Below are 26,832 nucleotides of genomic sequence, written 5' to 3' on the forward strand. Positions count from 1 at the left end.
CCGGGGCCGGAGCGGGGTCTCTCCGCGATGCGGGCGGCGGGGAGTGAGGGTAAGGGAGCCCCCCCCGGCACCGCAGCCCCATCGCCCGCCCCCGGTGCGGCGGGCCCCGCGCCCTCCCCTTCCTCCCCCCCCCGCCCGCCCGGAACGGGACCCTTTAAGAGGAGGGGGCAGCGGCTGGAGGGTTTGGCCAGGGGACGGGGCCGCTCCTGCGAGGGCTCCGGGATTGGGTCGCCCGGGCAAAAGGAAGGAAAAAAAAAAAAAAAAAAAAAAAAGAAAGAAAAAAAGAAAATAAAAAGAGAAAATAAAATAAAATAACATTAAAAAAAAAAAGAAACAGAAAGGGAATTAAAAAAAAAAATAAAGTGGAAGCAGGCGAAGAGGGGAGAAAAAAAAAAAAAAAAGAAAAAGGAAAGGAAAGGAAAGCTGTCCCCAAAACTGTGCCAACTCCGAGCGAGCAAGGATGGTGCACCCCGGCTGGGTCTGCTTGCTGCACAGCTCCCTCCTCCTGCTGGCCAGAGCGCGGCAGAGCCGCGGCGCCTGCCCGCTCGGCGGAAAGGTAACCGGGGGGGGACCGGCCCCGAGGAGCCCCGGGTGGGCCCGGGGGGGCGCGGAGCCGCCGGGGCTGCGGGCATGGGGGCGCCGGGGGTCGGGGTGCCGCGGGGCTGCGGGGAGCGGAGTGATGGAGAGGGGCGCGGCGCTGCCTTTGCACCTGAATCTGCGCCCCCCTGCTTCGCTTTCCGCCCGTGGGGAGCCTCCCCGGCTCCGTGGAAGAGAGGGAGATCCCGGGAGGAGCCCGAGAGCCCGAGCTGGCCTTTTTTTTTTTTTTGCGTGATTTGCTGCCAGCTTCCTTCTCAGGGTAGCCTGTTGGCTGACTGCTTTACTCTGAGCACGGTGGAGCAGGTTCAGAGCAGCGAGTGACAGTGGCCTTTAAACAGAAATGCAATTAGAAGCTGTGTTGGGTTTTGTTTGTGCTCACATTTGATGAACCTGACTGCTGTAACCAGCCCAGGTGGACAGAAAGCAGAGCCAAGGGCTCTGTGCTGCAAGTTAGCAGTGATGCTCTGGCCAGTGTGAGTCCTGTGGGTAGGGTGTCATTTCCACTGAAAGTCAGGCAGAGAGGGCAAAAAAAAACACAAACAAACAGTTTTCATAGATTTATAACTTTTCACTGAAGTTTCTGAACTGACAGCATATGAAATTGTGTAGGAAAAGTCTTCCTGGACTCATTTTGCCTTAATGCATCTGTTAAGAGTTGACACAACATCCGTGCTCTCTGGTGGCATCTGCTTGGACCTGGAAGCAGCCTGACCAGCGGTGAGGGATGTATTATCTCATCACTTCTGTTCTCCTCCCCGGGCAGGGTGACCTGCACCGGCACAGGGAACAAGAAGTAACTCTGGTGACCCAAGAGTCAGGGCACAGTGACTCAACTGTTTATCAATCTGCGTGTGCCTCACCAGCAGCATCTGCCTGAACTTGGGTTGGGTAGAGCCTGACTCCTGCCTTGGGGAGGATGCCTTGGCACCTTGTTTGTGCCTGGAACCACTCTGTCAACTGGTTTTGTAGGTGGCCAGCTGTGACAGTCGTGGCCCAGATCAAACCTCTGGAGCAGGTGCCCCCTTCCTCTTCAGGGCATGAAGTTTAACAGCTTGGGCTAGTGTGACTCTGCCTGAGGGAACAGGAAAAGAAAGGGAGAAACTGTGCAGAAAAAGTTGTTGTTACAGACATGGCTAATTCATTAATTTGGTAGGACAATGCAGGGGGTTTTCCTCAGGCGCCAGTGGTGGAACCTGTGTTGGTTACTGGCAAAACTGGAGGTGAAATATGTTAATGGCACCTCATTACCTGCTGGTTATTCTGCCATTAAAATGCGAGGCCACCTGTAGTTCTGGTATTGGCAGGCTGTTTCCTGGGGTCATTAGGAGAGCGGTGGTAACCATGTCACCTAGGAATGACAGCATCTGCCTTATCTGCAAAGGTGTTGAACACGTCCTTAGAAGTGTTTATACCACCCCTGAAAACAAAATGTTCTTCTTTGCCTCTGCATTATGAAGGAAGGCTTTTTTTTTTTTTTTTTTTTTTTTTTTTTTTTTTTTTTTTCCTTCTTGTTTTTATCCAAATTCATGGTAGGAACTTCTGTGCATTTTCTTACCTCTCTAGATTACAGGGATGCCTTCTTGTTGTCAGTCACCTAAAGCTCCTATTGTGAAAGAAATATGTGCATCAGTGTCTGAAAGAGACAAATTGCTGTTTTAAAGAGTGAGCATACAATTCTTTAGAGGCCTTTTCATCATCATTCCATATTATAATTAAAGCTGCAATCTATAATGAGCCCCATCATTCTTTCTTTCAAAGAAAAAAAAAAAAAAAAAAAGACTTTGAAAACAACCTAAAATAAAGTATGTTGGAATTGCTTGGAGTATATTCCAGTTACGAAGTAATGCAGTCTGGTGGTACTTTTGTTTAGCTTAATGTTGGAGTGTATTGGTAAGTTTAGAGCCAGAATCCAGAGATTTACAGCAGAATGCTTGTGGTTGTAGCTGGTTAATATTTTATGATGCGTTGTTTCTGATAAGGGGCCAGTTAATTTAAATGGCTGCTTCTCCCCCATATATTTACTTTAGTAGAGTAAGTGATGTCTGCTGTCAGTCCTCAACTTATTAGTTAAAAACTTGTGTTTTATTATTCGTTTCTGGCAAGTGGAGACTGAATTTGTGTTCTCTGAATAGCTGTAGTCAGCGCAGTGTTTATCCATGGGTGAGTTCTGCTTACAGTCTCAGCTGAGTTTTAGAGTGTCAGTAATGTGAATGGGCAAAAGCTCAAGAGAACAACTGTTAAAAGCGAGCCTAGCATTTCTGCATGCATTGCTGTAGCTGCATGGGGCACTTTATGTGACACGGTCTTTGCCTCAGTTAGGTATAAATGAACATGACAAGATACGACACCAGGACAGATAAGAAGAAGGGAGAGAGCCATATAGGGAGGGCTATAGGGCTCTCTGCCTGGCTGAAATACTGCACGCCACATGCTCTGGCTTCTGTAGCAAGAAAAAAAATAAAAATTAAGAGCATATTGTGGATTGAGAAACAGGGCAATCTTGGGCTGATGTGTGGAGGACTTGGCAGTGGAGCTGAGTATGAGTGTTCAGGGTCCTGAAAGACACTGAAGCAGAAGAAGGCACCTATCTACACAGCGTGTGATGTACTTTGAGCTGAAAAAATTACAGGCAACATAAATGCGAGACAGAAGATAGAAGCCAGCAGAAGTGATGTGCCTTGCTCAGTCATGTGGGCAGACCTTGGCCAGGTTTCCTGTGCCTGCAGTTCATATCCACTTCCTAACTCTTTGGACAGCAGCTGTCCTTCCCGTCAGAGCCTTCACTCCTGGTATCCCCACACCCTTTTCCTCTTGCAACTTTTCATTAATATTATTATTAATTCTCATCACTCTGTTGCTCCTTTTCTAGATGTTCAGGGTATTGTCACTAGATGCATTTTTTGTTTCTCCTGTTTTTCATAGAATTATTTTCTGGATGTTTACCACTATTTTATGGTCAGTACATCATTTGGCCCACTTTGAGCTAGTTTCTCATAATAAAGAAGACAGATCCTGTTTGGCACTACTCTTCCAGCAGAATTACTGCTGTGTTACCTGAAATGATTTGTGCTGTCTGACAAATGCAGTAGAATTTGTGTACCTGAAGTCCACAGGTTACTTTCCCCAGTGGTCCTAGAAATGCTGCTGGAAAAGCAAGCTACTGGGAGTAATTATAGTGAACTGAATCTGAGTCTTAGTGCTTTTTTTCTGAAATCTCTAAAAAAGAAACATTCTGGAAAGATAAAGAAAATACCTCTCAGTCACAGCCTTTGCTCTGCTGAGACAGATAAAAGGAAAGCAAGGCATCACAGGAGTTTCCAAGGCCACCTATGGACAATCAGTTTCCTGATTTGGGAGAGATGTTGGGATAGGAACTACCATGCTGTGGGCTGAGCTACCACTCTACAGTATGTCACTGTACTCTCCCATCCTTGAAGCTTTCTTGTTCTTTCATTGATCCTCCTTCAGCTGCAGGGGAACAATCCCATGATGGGCACCACATTTTTCTAGGGTTTCTGCAAAGCCTGATGCTATTGTCCTCTCATTGTGAGGAAGCGTTATCTATCCGTACATGCCCCCATCCATTCTTGGAGGGAGTGACAGTGCAGCTCTGGGGAAGTAAGAAAGGGAGCTCGCTGCCATCTCATGGCAGGGGGTGGGTCCCATAGGTCCATATGTCCCTTTGACAGTATTATCTGAAGCAGCTTCTTTTCCTTCTCCCTTATTCCACTGCCACTTCAGAGTGCTTCATGTGGTGTCAATCTTAAGAAACTGAACTGGATGAAGAAAAGCCTTTTTCTTCCTCATTTGTTTTTTGTTTTGTTTTGTTTTTGTTCCAAGCAATTTGCGGCTCTGCTGGTTCCCTAACCAGTTCACAGTAAACTCGTGTTTTCCTGGGGAGATGAAGTAGGAGAAGGCACTATGCAATCATACTGAGCAGCCAGAAATAACTTGATGTAGGACTCCTTAGCAGTCAGTTAAGGTTAGGTGCAGAGGAGATACACTGTGGCAGAGGATGTGTGCTGTGTGTTGTGCAGTGTGACTTCAAATCTTGTTGCAATAGCAAAATGAGAGACCTCATTCAAGACTGCCGCTCTCTTCCTTAAGCTGTCCCTCCAGTTCTTCCCTTGATCCATATTGTTGCTAGAATGTGTTGTGCAATGTGTACCACCTGTAAACTGGGGAGCAGAGACAGAAATATGCATGGCATATATGTGAACCTGCCTTTTTTGTTAGTACACTACTGAAAGTGAAATTCCTGGAGCCGCCCAAGCCAACTCTCCCTTCAGCCTCCAGGACACCACTTTCACAGCAGTTTATGCTGGTTTTAAAGCACCCCTTTGCTGAGGTAAGAGCTATGTAGAAGGATCCTGCTACAAAGGGAAATAGGGTTGTAGCACCTTTATCTGCTGCACGTTCCTAGGGAAATGAGGTGAGAGAGAGGGGCTGCCAGTCATGGCACATGCTGCGGTGCTGAGCAAGCCTTGGCACTGCTCCTGTGCTATCTCACAGTCACCTAGCACATTGTTTAACAGCTCCCCTTTTACGGTCTTGGGGGGAGATTATGCCCATGCCTTTCCCTCTCTGAAGCTGGACTGAAACATATGTGAGCTCCAGGAGGTGCGCTGGGACGGGGGAGGTTTCCCAGGTTGGAAACAGACCTGTCCTCTGGCCCTCGCACCAGCTCTGGGCAATGTGTGAGACCCTGGGCAGTCTGAGAAGAGACTTCCATTGCTTTTGGGACAGGCTGCAGCTGTTGGTGTGGAAGTTCCTGCAAAGTGCCAAGACACTGTTGTGCAAGCTCACAGTCACTACAAGATGAGTGAGAAGTTCTGCTGGGTCTCAGCCTGCTTTCTTTCACTACCTGTGCTGTAGGCTCTGAAGTGTGACTGGTTTGCTCTGTGCATGGTGGTCTGTGTGGTCTGACAGTGGTACCACTAATAGCTAGCAGTATTACTCTGCTTTTGGTATCAGATTGCAAAAGGTGTGGGAATTTACAGAGCAAAAAAAGCATGAGGGTGCAGTGCCAAACACCTTTCTAGCTGGGCTGTGTACAGTGGTCTGGAGCAGTGCTGTCACTGCCTGGTACCATCCACTTGGGCTTGAGTCTGCTGGGTAGCTTTATTCAGGAGCTGAACTGAGAATGTAAGAGGGCCGGTGACCACTTGTTCCTTACAATTCCTGTGGTTATGCCTGCTCCTGCATGTGCATGATCAGACCTGCGTGAAGTGAAGGAGTGTTGACCTCCTAACCTCATACTGGTCCCAGGTGCCTCTTCTGTCTTTTTGCTTGCTGGCTGCTGTCTGCATCCAGTTTGTTTCTCACAACAAAGGTGTGTCTTTACATTTTCCCTGCTGGCTAAGGGCAAGAGGGAACCCAGTCTGGTTTTCCTTCTCGCTTTCCTGTCTATATTTGTTTTCTCATGTTCTTTCTCAGCCTATGTCAGATTCATACTAGTCTTTTGTCCTGTATCTTCCTTCCCTCTCACTGCTGCATTATATTCATTCTCTTCCTCCCATGGTCTTCAGGAATGTTTTTATGGCCTGCAATTTAGAAGAGTGTTTCAGGACCATCTGATAGGATGCAAAGATGTAGCACAGTGTTACCAAAACTTGGGTCTCTGAGATATCCTTCAGACCTTTGAAGTGCCACAGAAGTGTCTGAAGACCTCTGGTATTTACTTGGTTTGTCAGTCTGTGCTGGTGATCTACACTGCTCACTTCGCTCAATTTCTGCCTCATCTGTGGCTTGCGCCCGGTGTAGAGAGCTCTGGGAGAGGGTTGTCCAGGATGAACCATTGCAGACCGATCTTTAAGCTTAACCTTTCTGACCCTGGTTCTTCAGCAGAAATTTATAAGCAATGTGTTTCTAATAAATTCCTCCAAGCAGCCTGTTCTGCTTTTGGCAGTCAGGCAGGTATCTTAGATCAGCACACATGCACAGTTAGCCTTGGAGCTGAGGTTAGAGTTATCTGCTGGCTAAAGACTGACCAGATGTTTGAGTGCATCTGGAAGCCTGTCCTCTTCCTTAAATGAGCTTAGGCTCTCGTCTGCGCAGAGAGATAGAAACTGTGTCCATCACTCTAGCAGGGACTCTTGCACCAGTGATGGGTGTCGTGCCTGCTGCTGGTGTAATGCAACTTGCAGGATCTGTTTTGTCCCATCTGCTCTCCTTTCCTGGGGGACTGCTTAGGGCCTAAGCCCACACCACACTGGTGTTCTTGAGGATGGTGTGAGGCATATTTTGCAACAGAACAAACAGCATCTGATTTTGACTTCATGAGGGTTTTGAGACACTTTTTTGAAAAAAAAAAAAAAAAAAGACAAATCTAAATAAATAAGCTTTTTTTGTCCCCTGTTTTTAAAGCGTATGCCCTGGAACCACAGGCTAGATTTGGCCTGTGGAGTTCCTTCCATTATTTTCCAAACTATTACATATGCTTCTCTCCTCCTTAACAAGAAAGAGAATTGGGCCAGCGGGTCTTATCTTTGTGTTTATCCGCCATGTGCCACATGCTTGTAAAACTGTATTGCTACCTGCTCCAGCAAGACTGTCTGCCAAATTATGTCTTGTGTTACTGATTTGTTTAGAGCCTTGTTCAGAGTGGAAAGCTCTCCCGAGATGCTGCGGCACCCTCTGAGCGGGTGTCACAGCAGCTTCTTTGAGGGAAGCCTTGCTGTGCTGAAGTGAGAGGTGCCTAGGTGAAGGTGACTGAAACCTTGATGTCCTGCTCTGCTTCAGCAAAGTGATGGCAGCTTTTGACTTGATAAAAGGTGCAAGCCGGATAAGCGTCTTGCCAAGAGCATGGCCTGCTTGGGCTGTTCCCTGTTGCTAGTTTTGGCATACACTGGGGTAGTGAGTTGGGATGCTGTTTCTGTTGAGCAACCGTGATGCTGCTTTTCAGAAGGAAAAAGCTGAGGCCATGCTTTTTATGCTTTTAATTAATGAAAATTGATTTTAGGTCTCAAGGCCTGAGAAGGGTAGTCAAAAGGACTCTGTTTGTATGAGCAAAGCCTCTTCAGGGAAAGTACATGCTGACAAGCTGTAGAGCCAGGTTTGGCACTATGTCTCCCTTGAGCCTTGTATGCCAGGGGCCTGGTATGAATGTCTGTCTGTACTCAGCTGTGTCTCCCTCTACCCCGGCAGAGCGAGCTGAACTCCTTCCTGTGGACCATCAAGAGAGATCCCCCATCTTACTTCTTTGGCACCATCCACGTCCCGTACACCCGTGTCTGGGACTTCATCCCAGAGAACTCCAAGAAGGCCTTCCAGCAGAGCCACATCGTGTACTTCGAGCTGGACCTCACCGACCCCTACACCATCTCTGCCCTCACCAGCTGCCAGCTCCTGCCGCAGGGGGAGAACCTGCAGGACGTGCTGCCCCGGGACATCTACCGCCGGCTCAAGCGGCACCTGGAGTATGTCAAGCTCATGATGCCGTCCTGGATGACCCCAGACCAGCGGGGCAAAGGGCTGTACGCTGACTACCTCTTCAATGCCATCGCTGGCAACTGGGAGCGGAAGAGGCCGGTGTGGGTGATGCTGATGGTGAACTCTCTGACGGAGGTAGACATCAAGTCGCGAGGCGTTCCCGTCCTGGATCTGTACCTGGCCCAGGAAGCGGAGCGACTGAGGAAGCAAACGGGTGCTGTGGAGAAAGTGGAGGAGCAGTGCCACCCACTGAATGGGCTGAACTTCTCCCAGGTGAGACACCTGCAGGGTGGCACGGGGCACCAGGCTGGCTGCTGTGGAGGACATCCCTGCAGCAAGGGCACAGGGCTGGGTCGAGGGGAAAGTGCTCTCCACACATGGAACCTGGAGACTTGCACTTGCTCCCCGCAGCCCACGCCTCTCCCGCTGCCCTTGGGAGAGTTTCCTAACCGTAGGAGTACAGGCCACATCCTAAATTCATTCAGAGCTGGCCTGGGGAAATCCCTCTCCTCTCCCCTGGGAAGCCTCGGGCAAGCTCCACCCGGAGTGACACTGGACCTTTGGCTGTCTGCTCTCTGACCCTGCCAGGCGCATTCACAGCAGCAGCCTGGGGCAGGCTGGGACTTGGTGTTCAAACTTGCTTTTGTAATAGCTAGTTAAGGAGAAAGGTGTAATCGCCTGGGGGGAGAGGGGGCACCCTGAGTAAATCTGGGGCGAACTGCTGGTTGCAAAAGTAGCTCAGTGGACCTCTCAGTGCCCTGAGGAATAGGGGCCCACTCTCTTTATTGGAAAAAGTGTTTTTTTTCTTCTTTCTTTTTTTTTTCTTTCTCCTTTGAAGCCAGGTGAGGGTCAGCATTTCCCTCCTGTGGGGGGGCTCCGTGGGTTAGTGCAGGCTTTTGTGAAGGTGTGTGCAGACCAGCTGCATTTTAACACAGGTGTTCATGCAGTGTCATGCCAGGCAAGCTGAACAACCCCAAGCCAGTCATGGGGTCTCCAGTCTGCACTAACTATACCAGGGAGCAGTATGTGCTGCAGCCCCAGCCTGTTTGGTGGGATCAGAAGCATCCAGAAGGTCATTTTCTGGCCTGGGATATCTTTGCTACAGGAAGGTGCCATTTGAGGGAGAGAAGCAGCAATGTGCTTAGGGACAGATGGGGCCTGGTGTTGTAGCATACCCTGTTAGCCCGGGCTGGAAGGACCTTTTGTCTGGCAGCTGGGGAGCACTGACTGATGCCTGACCCTTCTCCTGGCATCCTGAAGCCTGTCCTGTCACTGCTGCAGTCCCCCACGCTGGAATGGAAGGAGCAGAAGGGGAAGTGCAGCCCAACAAGGGCAGGGACAAGCATCAGGGGTGCTGCCACCCTGGCCAGTCTTCCCTGGGCCCAACAGTTCAGGGAGCGGTGGGTGCATCACTTTTACAGTCCTTAGTCGTGGGTGAATCACTTTCATCTCCATCATTTGGAGCTGGGCAGCCCCTCTGCAAGTCTTCAGCCTTGCTTATCTCTGCTCCAAGTCCCTGTGCTCTCACTGTCCACTCTCAGCTGCTGCTGTTGTCCCAGGAGCAGGCCGGGCATTCGCATTTACTCCACCTCCTATCAGACTGAGGCTTTATTAACACCATTCCCTGTGTTTTTCTTTGGCTGGCAGTGCCCCTGTGGTTCAGCACATTAGAAGGGGGGGGCTGTGTGCTTTCTCCACTGCCTTACAAGGCGGTGGCAGGGAGGCTGGAAAACGTAGGTTGCAAATCACGGCCTGGTTAAGCCTACGCAACTGTTGACATTTACTTGGGGCCTTCACACAGCCTTTTTCAAAGAGCGTCTGTTGGCGTGGCGTTTTCCAGGCAGGAAAAATATCAGCCGGGAAGCCACGTGGGGTGGGGACACAGACCTGCAGCACACAGAGAGTTGCCCAACCTTGTGATGTTTACTGAAAGCCTTGTGAGACGTCAGAGCCCAGCTGAGGGGGTCAGGGTAACCAGCACTGCAGAGGAAACATAGCTATTGTGAAAACCACAGCCTGTGATTACCCCGCTAAGTGGGGGTGTGCATGTGAGATGCCGCTCCTCCCATGCCTGCTGTTTGGGCAAAGCAGCTGACCCGCAGGGAGAAGGAGCATGCTATACTGTGTGGGAGCAGGTCTGGAGCAACTAATGCACCGTAAATTCACTCCCTTCCTTCTGCCCACTACTAACTTTCCCTTGCAGGCAAGCTTGAGGAAAAAGAACCACAGGCTTTTTTTTTTTCTTTTTTTTTTCTTTTTTTTTAATGTTTCTAAGCCAATTTCATGGTTGTTTCACATCCTGACTTGTGAACTGCTATGGTTGGCAATTCTGTAAATCCTTGATTTAAGAGCTTTCTTCTCAGTTTGTTCAAGCAGTTGAGTTAATTATGTGTTTAATATAAATCAAACAAAGACTTTGAAATAGGCTCTTTGAAATTGATTTCCTTTGTTTTTATGCCACTATTTGGGAACCCCCAGTATCAGACCACTTCTGTGTCTGCCTGTCAAGTGAACAACAAATACACAGGGATGACTTACAAAACTCATAGGAGAATGAGGATGCAAAACCATATAGAGTGGTCTAATCCTTTGAAAGCAATGCTTTTTGTTGCAGCAGAGTCACAGAGAGATGATTTACTTGGCAGAGTCACAAGTTTAGTGCTCTCAATTTACATTTTTGCACAAGGCTTGCTCGTTCTTTGACTTGCGATGTGCTCTGACAGCTGGTTGTGCTACCTGGTGATGAGGACTTGCAAGCATTATGTTGCTATTAGCTAGGTCCCTTTTTGTACCTGTATGATCTGAGAAGGCCTTGTTGGTCTGGTTTCATAAGTGCAGATGAAAGTCTGAAGCAGTTTAGCATTAATTACCTCCCTGGGGTTGCACGACTCCCAGTAACTGTAGGGTCTAGACAAACCCAAGCTAGCAACTTCCCTCTTCTCCCAGTGTGGAAGAGGGAGTTAGCACTCCCTGTCATGGAGCTCTTTCTCTTTGGCTGTACTTATTCCAATTTCCTCTTTATCTTTTGTTTTACGACTCTCTTATTTTACCTGCCAAGTCTGTCTGTTATTGCGCAATTTGGGCTGGCTGCCCACATAGCTAGGATGTAAAAGTATCATTTCTATGTGGTACATCATGTTGTGTGCACAACCCATGCAATATTTTACTGCCTCCTCAATCCCTCTCTCTTGTTCCAAGATCTAGGCACTTTTGGGAATCCTGAAGGATGAGTATGTCTCCATGGTAGGGTCATGTTTTTTATTGTTCTATTCCATGCTGATGTTAGGGTGGTTTGTATCAGACTTTCTTCTCCCACCCCACCTTCCTTCTGTGGCAGTGCCTCTCTTGTTGCAATACCCTCCAAGGATGCAGGTTTCTTTCCTAGTTCCATCAGGGATCCTAGCAGTTTTTTGTGCCTAAAAGTAACCTGCTACATAGTGGCTCTCAGCCCTGGAATGAGTCCCTCAGACCTCCCAACTGCTCCTTTAAAGTTACGCATATGCTGTGTGTTTGCTGGGTTGGAGGTGTTACTGCTCCAGCGTAAAGGCTCTGGAGCTTTGCTTTTGTTTTCAGCTGTAGTGTTGTGAGCATCAGTTTGTGGTACTGGCTCAGAAAATGAGCTGGCCTTGGCCTGTGCTGTGCCATGAGCTTGGAGTTGTGCTTTGGCATGCTTGGGTGGTGCCCAGGCTTTTTCTCCTCAGGTTTGAGCTGGAACACTGAAAGTTTGGACTTCTTGTGTCTGTCATCTGCATGGGACCAAGGCATAAGTATGTAGACACTGCCCAGCCACCACACCTTCTCAGCCAAGGTCTGGCCAGTCTGGCTTCTGTAGGATTGAGACACTATTCATGGAAGACCTGACCTCCTAACAGTTCTTGATTTGGTAAGTGTTTTCTCAATGTTGCTGTCTATGTCTGGACCTTGCCACAGTTTTCTGATCCTACCTGAGCATCAGGGTGCGTGGTTTCATCTTCAAAGGTGCTTGGCTTTTGCTAGTTGGCAGCAGAACTCATGGAGCCCCTAAGGACTGAATGTTCCTGAAATGCTGGCTCCAGCTCTGGGACTGAGCACTTGAAAGTCATCTTACATCTTTCAAACTCTTCCCTGTATAGTTGGTTGTAGAAAGAAAAAGAAGCAGAAACCAGAAAGGTTGATCATCTTGTATTAATTAGGACATTAATTGCTCATATCTCTACTCAAAGTAACCTCTGCAAGCAAAAACAAGCCAAAACAAACAAACAAAAAACACTGAGAGGTGCCTGTCTTTCTCTCAAGGATTTCCATGTCTTTCAAGTTCTGGATCACTGATAAAACATTTAGAGCAGTAGACTCCTTAGTCTGCTTAGTAGACTGCTTAGTAAATATAAACCTCCTAACATAAGTCATTTTTCTTGTTTAATTTATGCACCCTTGAGTGCAAGGATCCCCCTCAGTAGCCAGTGGTATAAAACTATCGTTTAGGAGCAGCCCACATCTCAGTGGAAAGTTGGCAGCGAAGACACCCCTGCCTTGTTAGGCATGGAGCAGGGAGTTGTTTTTTGGTTGTTCTTGTTGTTTGGTTTGGTGGTTCGTGTTTTTGTTGTTGTTGTTGTTGTTGTTGTTGTTCCCTTTGCCTTTATAAGGAAGGTAGAGAAACAGCAGTGATGGCTTGGAACTTGGCCTTCACTTAAAAAAAAAAAAAAAAAAAAAAAAGGATTGGAGAGAATTGTCCTCTGTTTACAAACCAAAGGCTTTTTTTTTTTGCTGCGTTGAGTTGATAAATTACAATGTCTCTCTTTAACTTGAGGGGTGAGGAGGTCAAATCTTTTTGTGTTTCCATTCATAAGATCCCTCTTCAGTATCATATTTGACAACAGAAGTAACAGAGCGTCTCAGAGAAAGGAAATGCAAGGGAGGACACACAGTAGGAGCTGTGCAAGGAGCAGTTCAGATCCAAACTTGAAGCAATGAGCAGAGCAGTGGCTTGATGAAAGAGACTCTCAAGAGAGGAGCACTCACTGCTGAATGGGAGAACAAGCTGGACAGAAACTATTTGTGGTTACTTGATTGTATCTTTGGCCCCAGGGGTATAGCTTCAGGATCTATTTGTCAGGCACAGTCCTCACTCCTCAGGGCAGATCAGGGTTTTCTGCATGTAAACTGGAACTGAAACAACTGAATTGAGCCTGTTTGCATCTTGTTTTTTGCAGTCTGTGACCTAGATTTTTTTTTTTCCCAGTTTGTGTATAAACACACCTGCAGCCTGTCTTGGCATGGGGAAAGGGGAATAGGCACTGAAATAGCTAAGGCTTTGCATTTGTATTGTTGTAATTAGAGTTTGGTTAAGATCTTATTAACTACAGGAGGAGTTCGGGGTTCTTTGCTCTGCAAGAGTAAAAGGGGAAATAATCTGCTGATCAGCTGCCTGTGCATTTGGAAAGGTAGAGACTTTGTTTCGGTAATTCAGGGCTCTGCAGTGGAGCTTTGAAAATCCCAACTGCAAATTTCATTCTGGCACAGCTTTGTACTGGTCACATGTGCTATTACAAGCTCCTTGCATTTGCACTCTGCATGCATGTCAGCTACCTGGATTTTTCCATTAAAAGTGCCATTTGCACAACTGATTACTCAGTGGAAACAGAACACATGAGGCAGGAAATGTGGCTTTCTCTCTCTCAGCTCCCACAGATAATCCCTTGCCAGTGGCTGCCTCCCAGTGTTGTAAGGTGAGCGTGCCAATGCACTTTTTACTTTTCCCCAGCTAGGAAGGGCTGTGTAGATGAGTAGTGTATACAGCCCCGAAAGCACTCATGACTGAGTTGTCCTGGTCTCCTCTGACAAGTCAGCACCACGCTGAGTGGGAAGCAGGGAGGGGATGTGTGCTTGGTGCCTTGCTGTGTGGTCAGGCGGTCAGATGCCCTTCTGCTGAGCTTTGGCCTGCACATTCTTGCGTCTTGGTGCAGATGTACAGTGATCAGCCATCTCCTTAACATTTTACCTGTTTTCCTTTTGTCACTAATATTTTTGTAGGAGCCCTTCTTGCTGTCTCTGACATCCTTGGCCAGATTCAATTCCATTTGGGTGTTGGCTTCCCTACCGTTATCCCTGGATGCTTGGACAATGTCTCTGTATTTCTCTCAGGTTACCTGTCCTTGCTTCCATGTTCTGTATGCTTCCTTTTTGTGTTTGAGCTTGACCAGGAGCTCGTTTTTCATCCATGTAGGCCTTAGGGCATTTTTGCCTGATTTTGTCATTGTTGGGGTGGATGATGGACCTCTGAGCTTGGAGCAGGTGATCTTTGAATATTAACCAGGTTTTGTGGGCCCCTCTGCCCTCCAGGGACTTAGTCCGTGAGATTCTTCCAAGCAGGTCCTTGAAGAGGCCAAAGTCTGCTCTCCAAAAGTCCAGGGTTGTGAGCTTGCTTTTCACCCTCCTTCCTGCCTTCAGGATCCTGAATTCCATTATCTGATGGTTACTGCCACAAAGGCTGCCTTTGACAAGCGTATTCCCAACACGCTTCTCACTGTTGGTGAGGAGGAAGTCTAGCAGATCACCTCTCCTTGATAATTTTTCTTTCACTTGGAGGAAAAAGTTACCATTAATGCTCTGCAAGAATCTTTTGGATTGCTCATGTCCTCCTGTGTTGTCCCTCTGATAGAGACTGGCGCGGCTGAAGTGAGAACCAGGGCTTATGAATGTGAGGCTGCTCCTGTCTGTCTGAAGAGGGTCTGATCTGTTTATTCTACCTGGGCAGGTGGCCTGCAGCAAGCACCTGTTATAAAGTCACCCAGCTCTGTCCTCCCTTTACCTCTAACCCATAAACTCTGTTGGCTCCTCATCAGGAGATGAGAAATAGAGTAGCTCAGGCAGAGCTACTCTAGCTGCTCTCTTGCATAAAAGAGCAACACCCCTCTTCATCTCCCCAGCCTGTCTCTTCCAAAGAGCCTGTATCATTTCATTACAACACTTCAGCCTTTGGAGCCATCCCAATTCCTTGATCCTTTCCCAGCAGCACACGTTTTCTATGCATTAACTGTTCTCTCAGCTCTTCCCAGGCTTTCCGTGGTTGAGCAGCATCTGTCTTGCATTGTGGCAGTCGTGTGTGCCCAGTGCTAATGTCCCTGCCCTCATCTTTACTTCTGTATGCATGTCAATATTTTCAGTGGCTCACTCAGACACAGTAGTTTTATGAGAGCTTATGCTTGGATGATTCAAAGTCCTTTTCACTCTGACTGCTTCCTAGGAAAGAGAGAGTGCTACCCTTATTATCATGCTGCAGTCCCCGTTCTGCTCCCTTGCCAAGATGAGCTGCAAGCCAGCAGACAATCTGTTTTAACAAGAGATCTGGACTGCGCAGTACCTCTGCTCTGTTCTCCCAATTATTTTGCTCCCCGAGCTTTGCTTTATTTGCAAAATCCACTAATGATGGTTGTTTTTTCTGTGTGTTGCGTCCATTCCACACACACAGACACACACACACACTGGGATGTTGATATGTATGTTGAATACGGGAGGACAAAGGACTTCCTCTGCAAAGATCATCAGTAGATTACACAGTTGTTTCTCATCTGCCATTACATCTTCAGTTCTTTTGTCTACCATTTCTGTTTTCCCCATCTTCAGCATATGATTTGTTGGTTTTGAATTTCTCTAAATTCCTACCGCCATACGCTCTATTCAGAAGTCTGTTCGTTTATGCTATTGCCATTACTAAGTGAGCCTGCAAGCTCGTAAAAAGCTATCAAGATTTGTAGATGGAGTATGGTTTCCATCTGTCCTTGTTGACTCACAATTTTCTGTAATCCTATAATTATTTCCTACAATCTTTATGGAGGCTTTTCATGAGCCCCGCTTCATTAGGAAGGTTGATTCGCAAGTAGGATGAGGAGCCTGAAACACGATCTCCAGATATCTGATGCTTTATCTGGCCTAACAGAGAGGGAGCAACACAAATAATTCTTCACTGGTTTTGGCAGCAGGAAAGATTGGGTCCCTCAATAAAATTCAGGGCTTGCGCACTTCTGGGCAGGCACTGGGAGGTTGTTCCCAAAACATAACTGAGGCATGTTTTCCAGAGGGGTGGCAGTGGTGAGCAGCTGAAGTGAAGGACCTGACAGCTCTGGAGCAATTCATGTAGTGCTGGTGGGGACAGTGCATGTGCAGCCCCTGGGCTCTGCCAGGTGTCTTGCACTGTGCTCACCTGGTGCTATTCCTGCAGCTGGGCTCTGCTGGGAGTGCTGGCCACTGGCTGCCCACAAAGCGCTGCAGGCAAGCACCCGTCTTCCTCCTGGTCCTCCTGCTCATTTCCAGACCAGAAACACCACGGAAGGCTGGGTGGGCTTTGCATTGCTATTCCCCACCCCCCTGAATGTGCTGTGCCCCAGGAAAGCAGCGGCTTGTCTTTCCAGGAGACCAGACAGTACCTGGCTGGTACAGTGCCTTTTTTCCTTCCAAAGCCTGACCACGGCATGCATGTGCATTCCCTGCTGTCCTCCTAGAGAGCCAGCAGTGTGAACTTGGCTAATGCAGCATGCAGTGCCAGTTTATGTGCTGGTTCAAGAGGATGGATGCTCAGAGACTGAGCTGAGTGGGAGTGAATGAGTGGGATGCTTCAGTGCACCTTTCCAAATGTGATCTCTGCATAGTGGATTGAGTTGGTGGAAACACAAGCTGATGCTAGGCAGTGTAAAAGTTGGTACTCAGACATAACAGCTTCCAAGCTCCACAGGCTTACTGAGAGCAGGAGATGAGCTTGGAAGTTGATGACAAACAGGCCAGCTGATCCAAGTTGGGCAGTGCCCTTGCTAAGGAGCAGGAGTGCTCAGAAATCCACATTTCACTCCTCTTCATTAGGTTTATTTTTTTTGAACATACAGAGGTCAAATACAAGAAGACAAGACCAAGCCTCAGGCTTGAGGGAAGACAGCATGGGTCTGCATTACTGCTGCACCCTGGCTTTACTTCCCCAATGGGCACCTTGTGGCATTTTGATGAGCTTCCCACAGATTCAGAGGAAAGGCTTGGACTTCTTGTGGAAACCAACTGTATAAATAAGTAAAGGGCTTGGCCTTCTTGTGGAAACCAACTGTATAAATAAGTAAAGGAACTCCGAATCAGCAGCAGGGCTGTAGCCCCGCAGCGATGCATGCATGCTGCTGGATGTGTCCCAGGGCTGGGTGTTGAGGACCCTGATACTGATGCTACAGCCCTCCATCCTCTGACTCAGTATAGGCAGAAGTTTCAGTGATTTCACATAGAAACTCAACTCCTGCTGGGAGTGCTGGATTACCTACTTGAAGATTTTCACTGCTGCAAAAATTTGAACGTTTGTCCAGATGTTATCTGAAGCAACTCTCTGCTTCTCTACCTGCAAACCTTTCATCACACCATTGAGATCTGGCTCCCTGGCACACCTGAAGATACAGAATCACAGAATCACAGAATCACAGAATTTCTAGGTTGGAAGAGACCTCAAGATCATCGAGTCCAACCTCTACCCGTTGCAATTCGTAGTGGAACTGAACTCCAAACAGGATCTTTTGTGCTACCAACCATCTCTTCAAACACCGAGTGGAAGTCAACTCTTTTCTTTTGCTTTAGGCTTCCTTTCTCCTTGCTGTGCAGGGGAGGGCTGCCTAAATCACTCAGGCACTCAAAAACCACTGGTATCTTCCTGCAGTTTTACCCTTCTGCTTTGCATCCAGAAGGACATATAAGTTATATCAAAATCAGTGGTTAAAAAAAAGGCTAAAGCAGCATAGCTCTCCACAGTGGCACAGGTTCAGCACAAAACTAACTGTCCCAGGTCTTTTGCTGTACGTCCTGGGGCTGTGGAGCTTTTGGAGGTTGTATGTTGTAGCTGCTAGCATGCTTGAGCAGGGCTGTCTCAGCAGGGAAGACCAGCTCTCAGCCAGCACTGGACAAAAAGGTTTTCTGCTGATGGACTGAGCTCAGTTTTGGAGCTTTTGCCTTACTCTGGCCAAACCAACTCATTCTGCTGGGAATTTGCAGCACTATGACCACCCGTATGTGTTGGTTTACTTCAGCTTTGTGATATCCCATGCCTATAATCTTACAAGAATTCTCCCTGACTTCCGTATGTGCCTGGGGAGATTTCTGACCATGAAGAATTGGGGTGTACGCTAAAGTATAAGTGTGCCAAATTCCTCTGTAGTTCTTTGAGAGAGTAGTTGAAGTCCTCTTGCTGTTGAGACATGTAGTAGAATGGTCTCTGAGGATTTTAAGGGCTGAGGCTTCCTTACCCAAGTGACTGCAGACATCCTGAGCTGAGATGTGTATGTACAGTCCTTGGGACTCTGGCATGTACCTGTTGGCCACATGGTGTCTTGCCTTGGTGAGAAGCCTGTGAGTGTGCATCCCCGTTCCTTCCAGTCTGGTGTCTTGCTCCCAGCCCCTCACCAGTTTGTGCTCTGTGACAACCTGAGTGTTTGAACAAATTGCATAGGACACATCTCCAGTCTCCCACATACCTTCACAAAGGCTTGATCCTGCAAAGTGCAGTGACGGGAGGAGTGGCTGGGAGCTGCTAATACAGCCATTATTGCTAAAAAGTAATAATAATAATAAAAAATCATACAATACAGCCTAAGTCTGCACTCCTGGACAGTGTCTACTGTGCAGGCAGCGTACACTAACTTGTTAAGCTAGGGTAATTTGATCGCAAGTTTCAGCCATGTGTGGATTTATAAGGCCTGTTTATTAAGATAAATGGGCTATTGTTGCAGATGGGGTCTGGTGGGATGAGCTGCATATTTGGGATGTTTAAAAATAAAGCATCTACAGCCATGCTTTCTAGGAAGTTCAAAATGGAGAAAGAGGAGAGGGTTACACTCTGTATCTTTATTTGCTGTGAAGCTGTTGGCAGCCCAAGAGATGATGACCTGGAGAGCTCAGGGTTGTAGCTGATCAACACCACCGCAGGGGATAGATCTACTTGTTAGCAGTATTGCACACGTTTATGCGAGCAGCTCCTTAAACTTGTGGCAGAGAAAAAGAAAGAGGAAAAAATGTACTTCCTTTTGGTTTTTTCAAGCAGGTTTTTGCAGCACTGGAAGAAACTTTCTCCTGACATCCTAAAAAGCATAGGTGAATAGCGCTCTGTCCAGAAGGTATCACAACTGGCTTGGAGTAATGCAATTTTAGACCCCATCCAACTTAAAAAAAAAAAAAAAAAAAAAAAAAAGTGAATTAGGAACTGAACTGAAAGGATGTTTGCTTAGGTACAAGTAATTGTGACTGAACTTAATTTGTAATGTGAAAAGAGAATATATAGTCCCAACCAGTAATATGTATGATTGATGCTTTAAAGGGGCCCAATTTCCCCAAGCTGAAAATAATTATAGGCCAAATAAAGTGGGAGGAAAAACTTGAGCATAAAAATGTGAATGATAATTGGTAGTTGTTCAAGAATCCTATATTAGATCCCTGAGAAACCACAATTCTGCATTTGCAGAGATTATTTCTTTAGTTAAAAAAAGCTGTTTTGGTTAACAGAGGAGATGAAAGCAGCAATAAAAACCCCAAAATACAATGAATGGAAAAATAGAGGAAGCAAAGTAGACAAGTAATCTGCAAGGAAATGCAGACAATTGATGAGAGAACTGGAGAGAACCAATGGAGAGCCTTTGGGCAGTGGGTTTGGAACAATAAGAAGGGATTCTTTAAATGTATCAGGGACTCATGAAATCCTAGCAGTGGTAGGGGCTCCATACTGAATAGGGTTGCAGAATTGTTGCTTATGAAGTAGAAAAGTCAGAAATAACCAGTAACTGTTTCTTGGTGTTTGGAAAGAAGAGGACTGTGCATTCATGGCATGGTCATAAGGGAGTGTTTTCTGCTCCAGTAAGAAATTACTTCCAGTAATTAGGAAAAATGTTAAATGTCAGTGTTTTTAAATGTACAAAACATTAACAATGGTTAACTTACAGTCCAGAATATTTAGAGGGTAAGCCAAGAAACTCTTTTAATCATTAATATAAGAGCTTGAAAAAAAATCAGGGGAATAGAAAAAAGCCACTGCGCCAGCACTATTCTGGGGCAGTGAGTGGGTAGCTCATCAGGCCAACCAAACCCGTTTGGTCAATGCATGAAAAGGCTGATAGGCACTGGAGCTGGTGAAGAGCTGAACAAAGGCAGCATGATGATATCCAGTTTGCCTTGTAAGGGAACTGGACCTTGTCTGACTTGTGACCCCACTTTTTGATACGAGTTTTGATGACAGAAGTCATCATGCTGACATAATTATACGTTGATTTGAAGGTTTCTGACTTAGTTCACAGTGGTACTCCAGCGTAGGAGTAGACACTATACAAATCAAAGCGACCTATTGCAAATGGCCCAGGAAACGTGACCATTCTCATGAAGTGGCTGCAAACTGGGAGTCATCCTCCACCAGGAAGGAGAGAAGTTGGAGGCTGTTCATACAGAAGTACCAAAGGTGCCTGTTCATTACCCAGTGGCTTTGTGAGTGCTGTGAACAACAAATAATTGTTTGCCCAGAGATGCAGGTCCTGCAGGAGATGGAGGGGAGGTAAACAAGAGCAGGTCAGATGTGTGAGCAGTGCTGAGCCACCTGGAAAGCAGGGCTTCTCTAATGCTGCCACAACACAAGGTTGTACATCTAGGAGCAAAGCATGGAGGTCAAGCTAGCATGTCTGGGGGCCGTATATGAAACGCACGGGGGCTTGGAAGACATCTATCCAACATGAGCACCAAATGCAGTGCCACAGCTGGGAGGGAGATTGCAGTCCTCGGAAGGGTGAGTGGTGGAAGCAGGGGAGAAATGTGCTAGGGAGCCCAGTCCTGGTGCCATCACTTCAGGGAGTACGGAAGGACTCAAACAGGGTCAGGGAAGAGCTACAAAATCAATTTGTGGTCTGAAGGACGCCGGTACAAAAGGACAATATAGAAACTTGACCTGTAAAGTTTGTTGTAGAGAAACTGGCAAGCCATTTCAAGAGCTTGGCTGGGTGTCTGTCTGAGGGAGGACAAAGCAGCAAGAGACCCAGGCCTAGTGGCCCATCTGCTGAGGATTCACACTATCAGGCTGGAAAATATCATTGATTTTTAGTGGAGGCAATTAGCCAGTTGAACAACTTTCCTCAGGCCCTGGTGGAATTGCCATCATTCAGGATTTAAATCACCACCAAATAGCTCTCTGTAAAGTAATATTTTGCCCAAAGAGAAAAGATTGCTAGGTAGAGTTCAAGGGCTGCTGATTCATACATGGAATCAATATACATTTCATTCTGTCTTATAAAATACTAATTTGGACATTTAGACATCTGCAATTAAGGCTAGACAAGCAGTTTCAAGCAGCCTCCAGATTCTTGATCTTTTGTGCTTACTTATTTATTTATTTTTGTAGTTCTTTATCTTTCGGTTTAGAGCTTTGTAAGTTTGTTTTCTGTGCTGCTGTGACTGTTTTCATGCTGACCTGAAGCCAGCCTGTATTTTCTTTTGTCAATGACAGGTAGGAGAAGAAATTATTATGGAAGAGAGGTACTGTGACTCGAGCATGGGAGCAAGTGGAGGGAGGGCAGCTGTTGCTCAAAGCTGAGTGCCTTCTGCTGCATATCTGCTGCACAGGGGCTGAGATTTCAGCAGCACTGGAACAATGGCACAAAGTGGAGGGGTCTTGTGTGTGCTTGACCTACTGGAGGCCTGTGCTATCCCACTGCAAATACCCTCGAGCATCAAGCAGATGCATGTGCATGCATGAACAGGACCAAAAGACTTGCTGAGCTTTGTTCAGTGTTGCAACACCTGCAGAGGAGGACCCTTTGTGGAGCCATGCTGCTGTCCCCATCTGTCCCCATCTGGGGCAGAACAGGGCATGGGGAGAGGCAGGTCCCCAGGGCATGCTGCCATGGGAAAGCATGGCTGGTGGGCACTGAGCACCCTGAGAACAAGCAGCACAGCACCACTCCCCTCTTCTTCACAAACACCCCTGCCTTACCCCTGTGCTGTCAAGTCGAGGGCTGGGGTTTTGGTATGTGAACACAGAGCCCTTGCTGTGGGCTCTGTTGGCTTGCTGTTGACTGGTGGCACCAGAAACAAGCAGCTGGGTCCCCTTTTGTCCAAGGCTGTTCTGGAACACAAGAGCCTTTCCTGGATGTTCCTGTGAAAAGGGCTTGAGTCAGTCCTCAGAGCATTTTGTGGTGCTTACTGGGATAGTGACAGGGACAGGCAGATGCTGATGGGTGCAGGTGGGAAAACGTAGCATCAGTGATGCTAATAAATAGCAGGAGTCTCTCTTCTTGTTCATGCTGTCTGGGAAAGCTGCAGCCATGTCTGCACAGTAGCATTGCAATGATTCCTCTGAGTGTAATCCTGTTTCCTTTGCCTAAAATTTGGTGGTTATTTTATGCTATTGGGTTCCCCAGGCAATGCAGTGAAGTGGTCATGGTGACTTTCTGTTATCTGCCTAGCTATGCAGTTGCGAACCCCTGTGCCTGTCACTTAAGCTATGTGCTAGAGATCTCTGGAGAGGCTGTTTGTCCACGTCTGCATAGAATGGTCAAATGCCTGCAGAGCTGCTACATGGTGCAATATTTCCCTAAATAAGGTGGTTTGCCATGTGATGTGAAGCCAGAGTGGTGGATCCACAACGTGCCTGCCAAGCCAGAACAGTCCGGGCTTAGGAAGGACTGCACAAAAGGAGTTCTGCAGCTCCTGAGTGGTACCTGGAGGGACCTGTGTAGCCTAAAAATGTCAGCTGCTTCAGAGCTGCTTTAAATTTTGCAGGGAAGCTGCCATAACCTATGGTGACATTTCCCTTTTCTTTCTCTGTGACCAGCCTCAGTGGAATCCAGTGAGCTTGTATCTGCTCCTCTGTGCAGGTGGTGGGCCTGACCCTTGCTTCTTGACCCTCCCTGCAGACTGCTTCCCTGCTATGTGTGTGAGAGGCGAGGCACCCATTTCCCCTATCAAGAAACTCCTGTTTGCAGGGTCCTGGTGCTATCATGTGGTAGTGCCTTGGTCACACAGATTCACATCCTGAAAACTGTTTACTAGGTCAACACTCAGTGGTTGCAAATCAGCATTGATTTTTTTTTTTGTTTGTTTTTATTAGAAATATATGAGTTTTCCACTCTCACTTTATAGTCTTTGTATCAGTACCCATGCCTGAGATTTGGATGGGCACAAATAATCTCAGCTTGTCAGAAAAGTGATCCTCCTGTTTCCAACTCTGTCAGATCAATCAGCTTCCCCTAAAACTTCACAATTTCACCGGTTCATGTGGTCAAGAGCCTCATTCAGACCTAGGTTTAAGAAAAACGCTCTACCATTCCTCTTTCCTTGACTCATGTTTTCTCCCTCCTCCTCTCCCCCTCTCCCCATCTCAGTATAAATGTGGTCTGGGGCAGCTTTGCTGCTGATGCAGAAGCTAAATGCTACTTCGCAGCGCCAGTCCCTGAGCCATGTGTGCAGCGAGAGGGAAAGGGACCGGGATCTGTGTTATTCCTGCTCTTCCTTGCGCTGTTGTTCTCCTCTTCCAGGGCTCTGCTTCTCAGAAATTCTTGGTTGGCTCTGTCTCTCCTGGCACCCTGGTACCAGTGCAGTATGCATGTTCCTGCTGTGTCGCTGCTTTCCCCTCTTTCTCTGAACTCCATGGGCATTGGGAAATATATTCCTGTTCCCCTTCAGGGAGAGCACTTTCTCTTCCTTTTTTTTTTTTTTTTTTCTTTTTTTTTCTTTTTTTTTTCTCTCCCCTGAATACCGGGCTCATGCCCTTTTTTGGAGTAAGCACAAGGGGGCAGAGCTAGAACTGAGTTTTAACCGTGTTCCTCCCTGGCTCCTTTTTCCAGTTCAATATTGCAATTCACCAGAGTATTTGTTTTTCGTTTTCTTTTCTTCTTCTTTTTTTTTTAATTTTTATTTTTTTTCCCTGGAAAATGCAGACACATTTATTCCCAAGGCAATTAGACAGGTCTAATGCAAACCGGTGGTGTGCCTAAGGAATAACTCCAGGCAGGCACTTCAGCCTCCAGCAGGGCTCATATGTAAAAACAAGGTCAGGCATTAAGCAAACATCCCTGGACCACTACGTTAGGGGTCTGCTCCACAAAAACACTTCTGCTGGCACTAAGATGCTTCAGCCGCATGCTGGAGCACTGCACGCCGGTTGAGAGTTGATACCTGTCAGGGTTTTCCTCTGCCAGTATTTGGCACAGGCACATCTGAGGTGCTGGCAGAGGGCTGGAGAGCTGGGGACAGCAGGTCTTCCTGCTGCATTCCTACCCACAGTGTGTGTGCTCCATGTGTAGGTCCTGCTTGCCAGGAAATAACCAAGTTCAGGTCCCCTGCCACTGCCATCTCTGACTATGCCAGGACGTTGTCTATGGGATATGGCTCAGGTTTCCACTTGCTGACCACTCATGCATAAAGAAATGCTGTTTCCTCCAGATGTGAAACGCATGAGAGCATGAGTGCTGAGACCTGGGCTCAGCAGGGCATGTGCTGTACATAGACCATGCTGTTCTTTAGAGAGTCAAAGAGCTTTCCAGGGTCTGCAGTGGTGGCAGCTGTGCAGGCACCTCTACCTTCCACCTGGTGCGGGGAGCACAAAAGTAACTTGTTCCAAGGTTGGGCAGAAAGTAGTTGCTTTGGTCCTGTGGCATTCCCTATCAAGCTGATATTTCTGTTTTTTGTGCTCACCTGCCTTTCTTAAGGACTTCCAGAATGAACCAGAGATAGCCCATTTCACTTTTTTTTTTTTTTTGTCCCAGAGGACAAGGCCATACTTATGTTCTTGTTATTGGTCCGGAGCCTGTCTTGAGGCTTTCGGTAAAAAGTACTTTCCTCCCTTCTTGTGTCACCCATGCCAGGCAGAGGTGCAGATTTGCTGAATTAGGAGGAACATCTGCTTTGAAGCTGGGATCTCGCACCTGTTTGAACAAGATCCTCTTCAACCACAGCACCTCTGCTTGCAAATGCCTGCCTCTACATTGCCAGAGCGTGAGTGTGTGCTTCGGGCCTGCCAGCCTGCTTGAATCCTGGTTTGTTTTCTCTTCCCAGTGATTCCTAGTCCAGCCAATTTATCATCCAGAGTCCAGTCATGGGTCAGGTAATGGAAACCTGGAGACTCACCAATATATGAGTCTTTACCTTAGGTATTGTATTATGCAGGGCTTTAAACATCCTGTAGATAACTCACATTGTTTCTAACTGCATTCGCCCTGGTCAAGATGTTTTCCTCCATCCACTTCGGTCCCTAGGGGAAAGTAATTGCAGATTAGTTAGGTGATAACAACATCCTTATCTTGGCTGCAGAAGGTTCCAGCAGTGGTTTTATTGATGGTCTGTCATAGCTGATAGTTTAAGCTGTTTGGGAAGGCCTCTTTCTGAAAGTTGTGGTGCATCTGCTTTTAATGGGGGCAGAAACTATTTGCTTCATGCTGATTTGGGTAAAAGCAATAGTCCTGTATCTCTGATATGATTTCTAATTTGGGGTGCAGGGAAAATTGTTGCCAAGACTCACAGGAATAAGAATCAGGTAAAGTCTTGAGCTCTTAGATAGTAGTGCCTGAAGCCAATCTGTTTGTCAACCTTAGCTGATCTTATTTAAGTTATTTTTTATTGAACAGCACAACTATTCTGGTAAACAGCTCTGTCTCAACATGAGTCGAACAGCACAGGGATTGCTCGGTTAGGCTTCAAAACTGCACAGCATGAGCAATGAGAAAATGGGTTGTGAAATGGTTAGTGCTGGAGCGGAGAAGTCAAATCCTTCAAGGACAGAGGCTGCTGAGCCTTAGGTATGTTGCAGAGTCATTGAGTGAGTGTGTGTGCAGGGAAAATAGCACAAGAGACCAGCTCCCAGGTTTGGTACCTCTGCTTTCCCATCTACCCCTCCAGTCTGCAGGCTATGCCAGTTGCGTGTCTGGTATGTACTTCGTAGGCCTGTTTACTTTTAAGTGTTTATGCTTCATGCATATATGCTCATATTGTTTTATTTTGATTTTCAATAAAGTTGAAACTTAGCTGAATTTGACTCTGAGACTCTTCAATGTGGCTGGCCTTGGCCTACTCCGGCCTACTGTACTTTCTATGTAGAAATAGAGGTGAGTCACGTAGCTGCTGTGTTGTATATCATCTGGCAAATGTAGTGGCAACTAGAGAAAGCAGTGCTTAACTGCAGAACTAATGACAGAGGGTACAACTGCTAGCATTCTCCATCATTCTGTATCCCTTGGGGTTTCAGGTGTCTGGGCCCCTGCAGAGACCCTGACAATTTCTCCTGGAGGGGCAGTAAGGATACCAAGTGGCTTAGCTGGCCAGTGGCTCCCTGTGCTAACATGTAGCTGGGCAGAGGTTTTCAGGCTGAGTGCCTTACAAGAGAAGTGTGCCGGGCAGGAGCAGTCCAGCAGTGATGAGAGGCAGAGATGGGGCATAGCGCAGAAATAGATACAAAGGCAGCCCGTTGTGGTTTGCATTTTGAGTGCCGGCTTATAATGCTGTACAGCAAGCTGTCTGGAGAAGTGTGCCAAAGATTGCCTAGTGTTGTGTCAATAATTTTTAGCAGTGTGTCGTATGACAGCAGAGTCCTCTTATTGTGTAGTTGGTGAAAGTCTTTCTCACCTTTTCACTCCCTTGTTTCGTTCTTAAAACAACCTGTCAGGCTGCCCCTGATTTGCAGCATGCTACTCTGTGGACTCTGCTGAATTTAATGTGCAGCTTTACTTTCCACCAAATCAGATATCTTAGGGAAGGCTCCAGCTCCGCTCTGCAGATCAGTTGCCTCTGCCTGGGCTGGGAGTGTTTTCAACTGCAAAATGTACAACCAGACTAATTTCATTCACT

General features: G+C 47.1%; 1 protein-coding gene across 2 annotated transcripts in view; it reads left to right on the forward strand.

The window, feature by feature from the left end:
* Positions 1 to 386: 386 nt before the first annotated feature.
* Positions 387 to 26,832, forward strand: part of TRABD2A (TraB domain containing 2A) — a 78,864-nt gene continuing 52,418 nt past the window's right edge. For both annotated transcript variants that reach the window (XM_032206000.1, XM_032206001.1), the window contains exons 1-2: positions 387 to 556; positions 7,744 to 8,301. In XM_032206000.1, coding sequence (XP_032061891.1) covers positions 461 to 556; positions 7,744 to 8,301 — 654 coding nt within the window. In that variant the 5' untranslated portion in view covers positions 387 to 460. The remainder of the gene's footprint in view (positions 557 to 7,743; positions 8,302 to 26,832) is intronic.

The sequence above is a fragment of the Aythya fuligula genome, chromosome Z (assembly GCF_009819795.1).
Source record: "Aythya fuligula isolate bAytFul2 chromosome Z, bAytFul2.pri, whole genome shotgun sequence".
Classification (NCBI taxonomy): Eukaryota; Metazoa; Chordata; class Aves; order Anseriformes; family Anatidae; genus Aythya; species Aythya fuligula.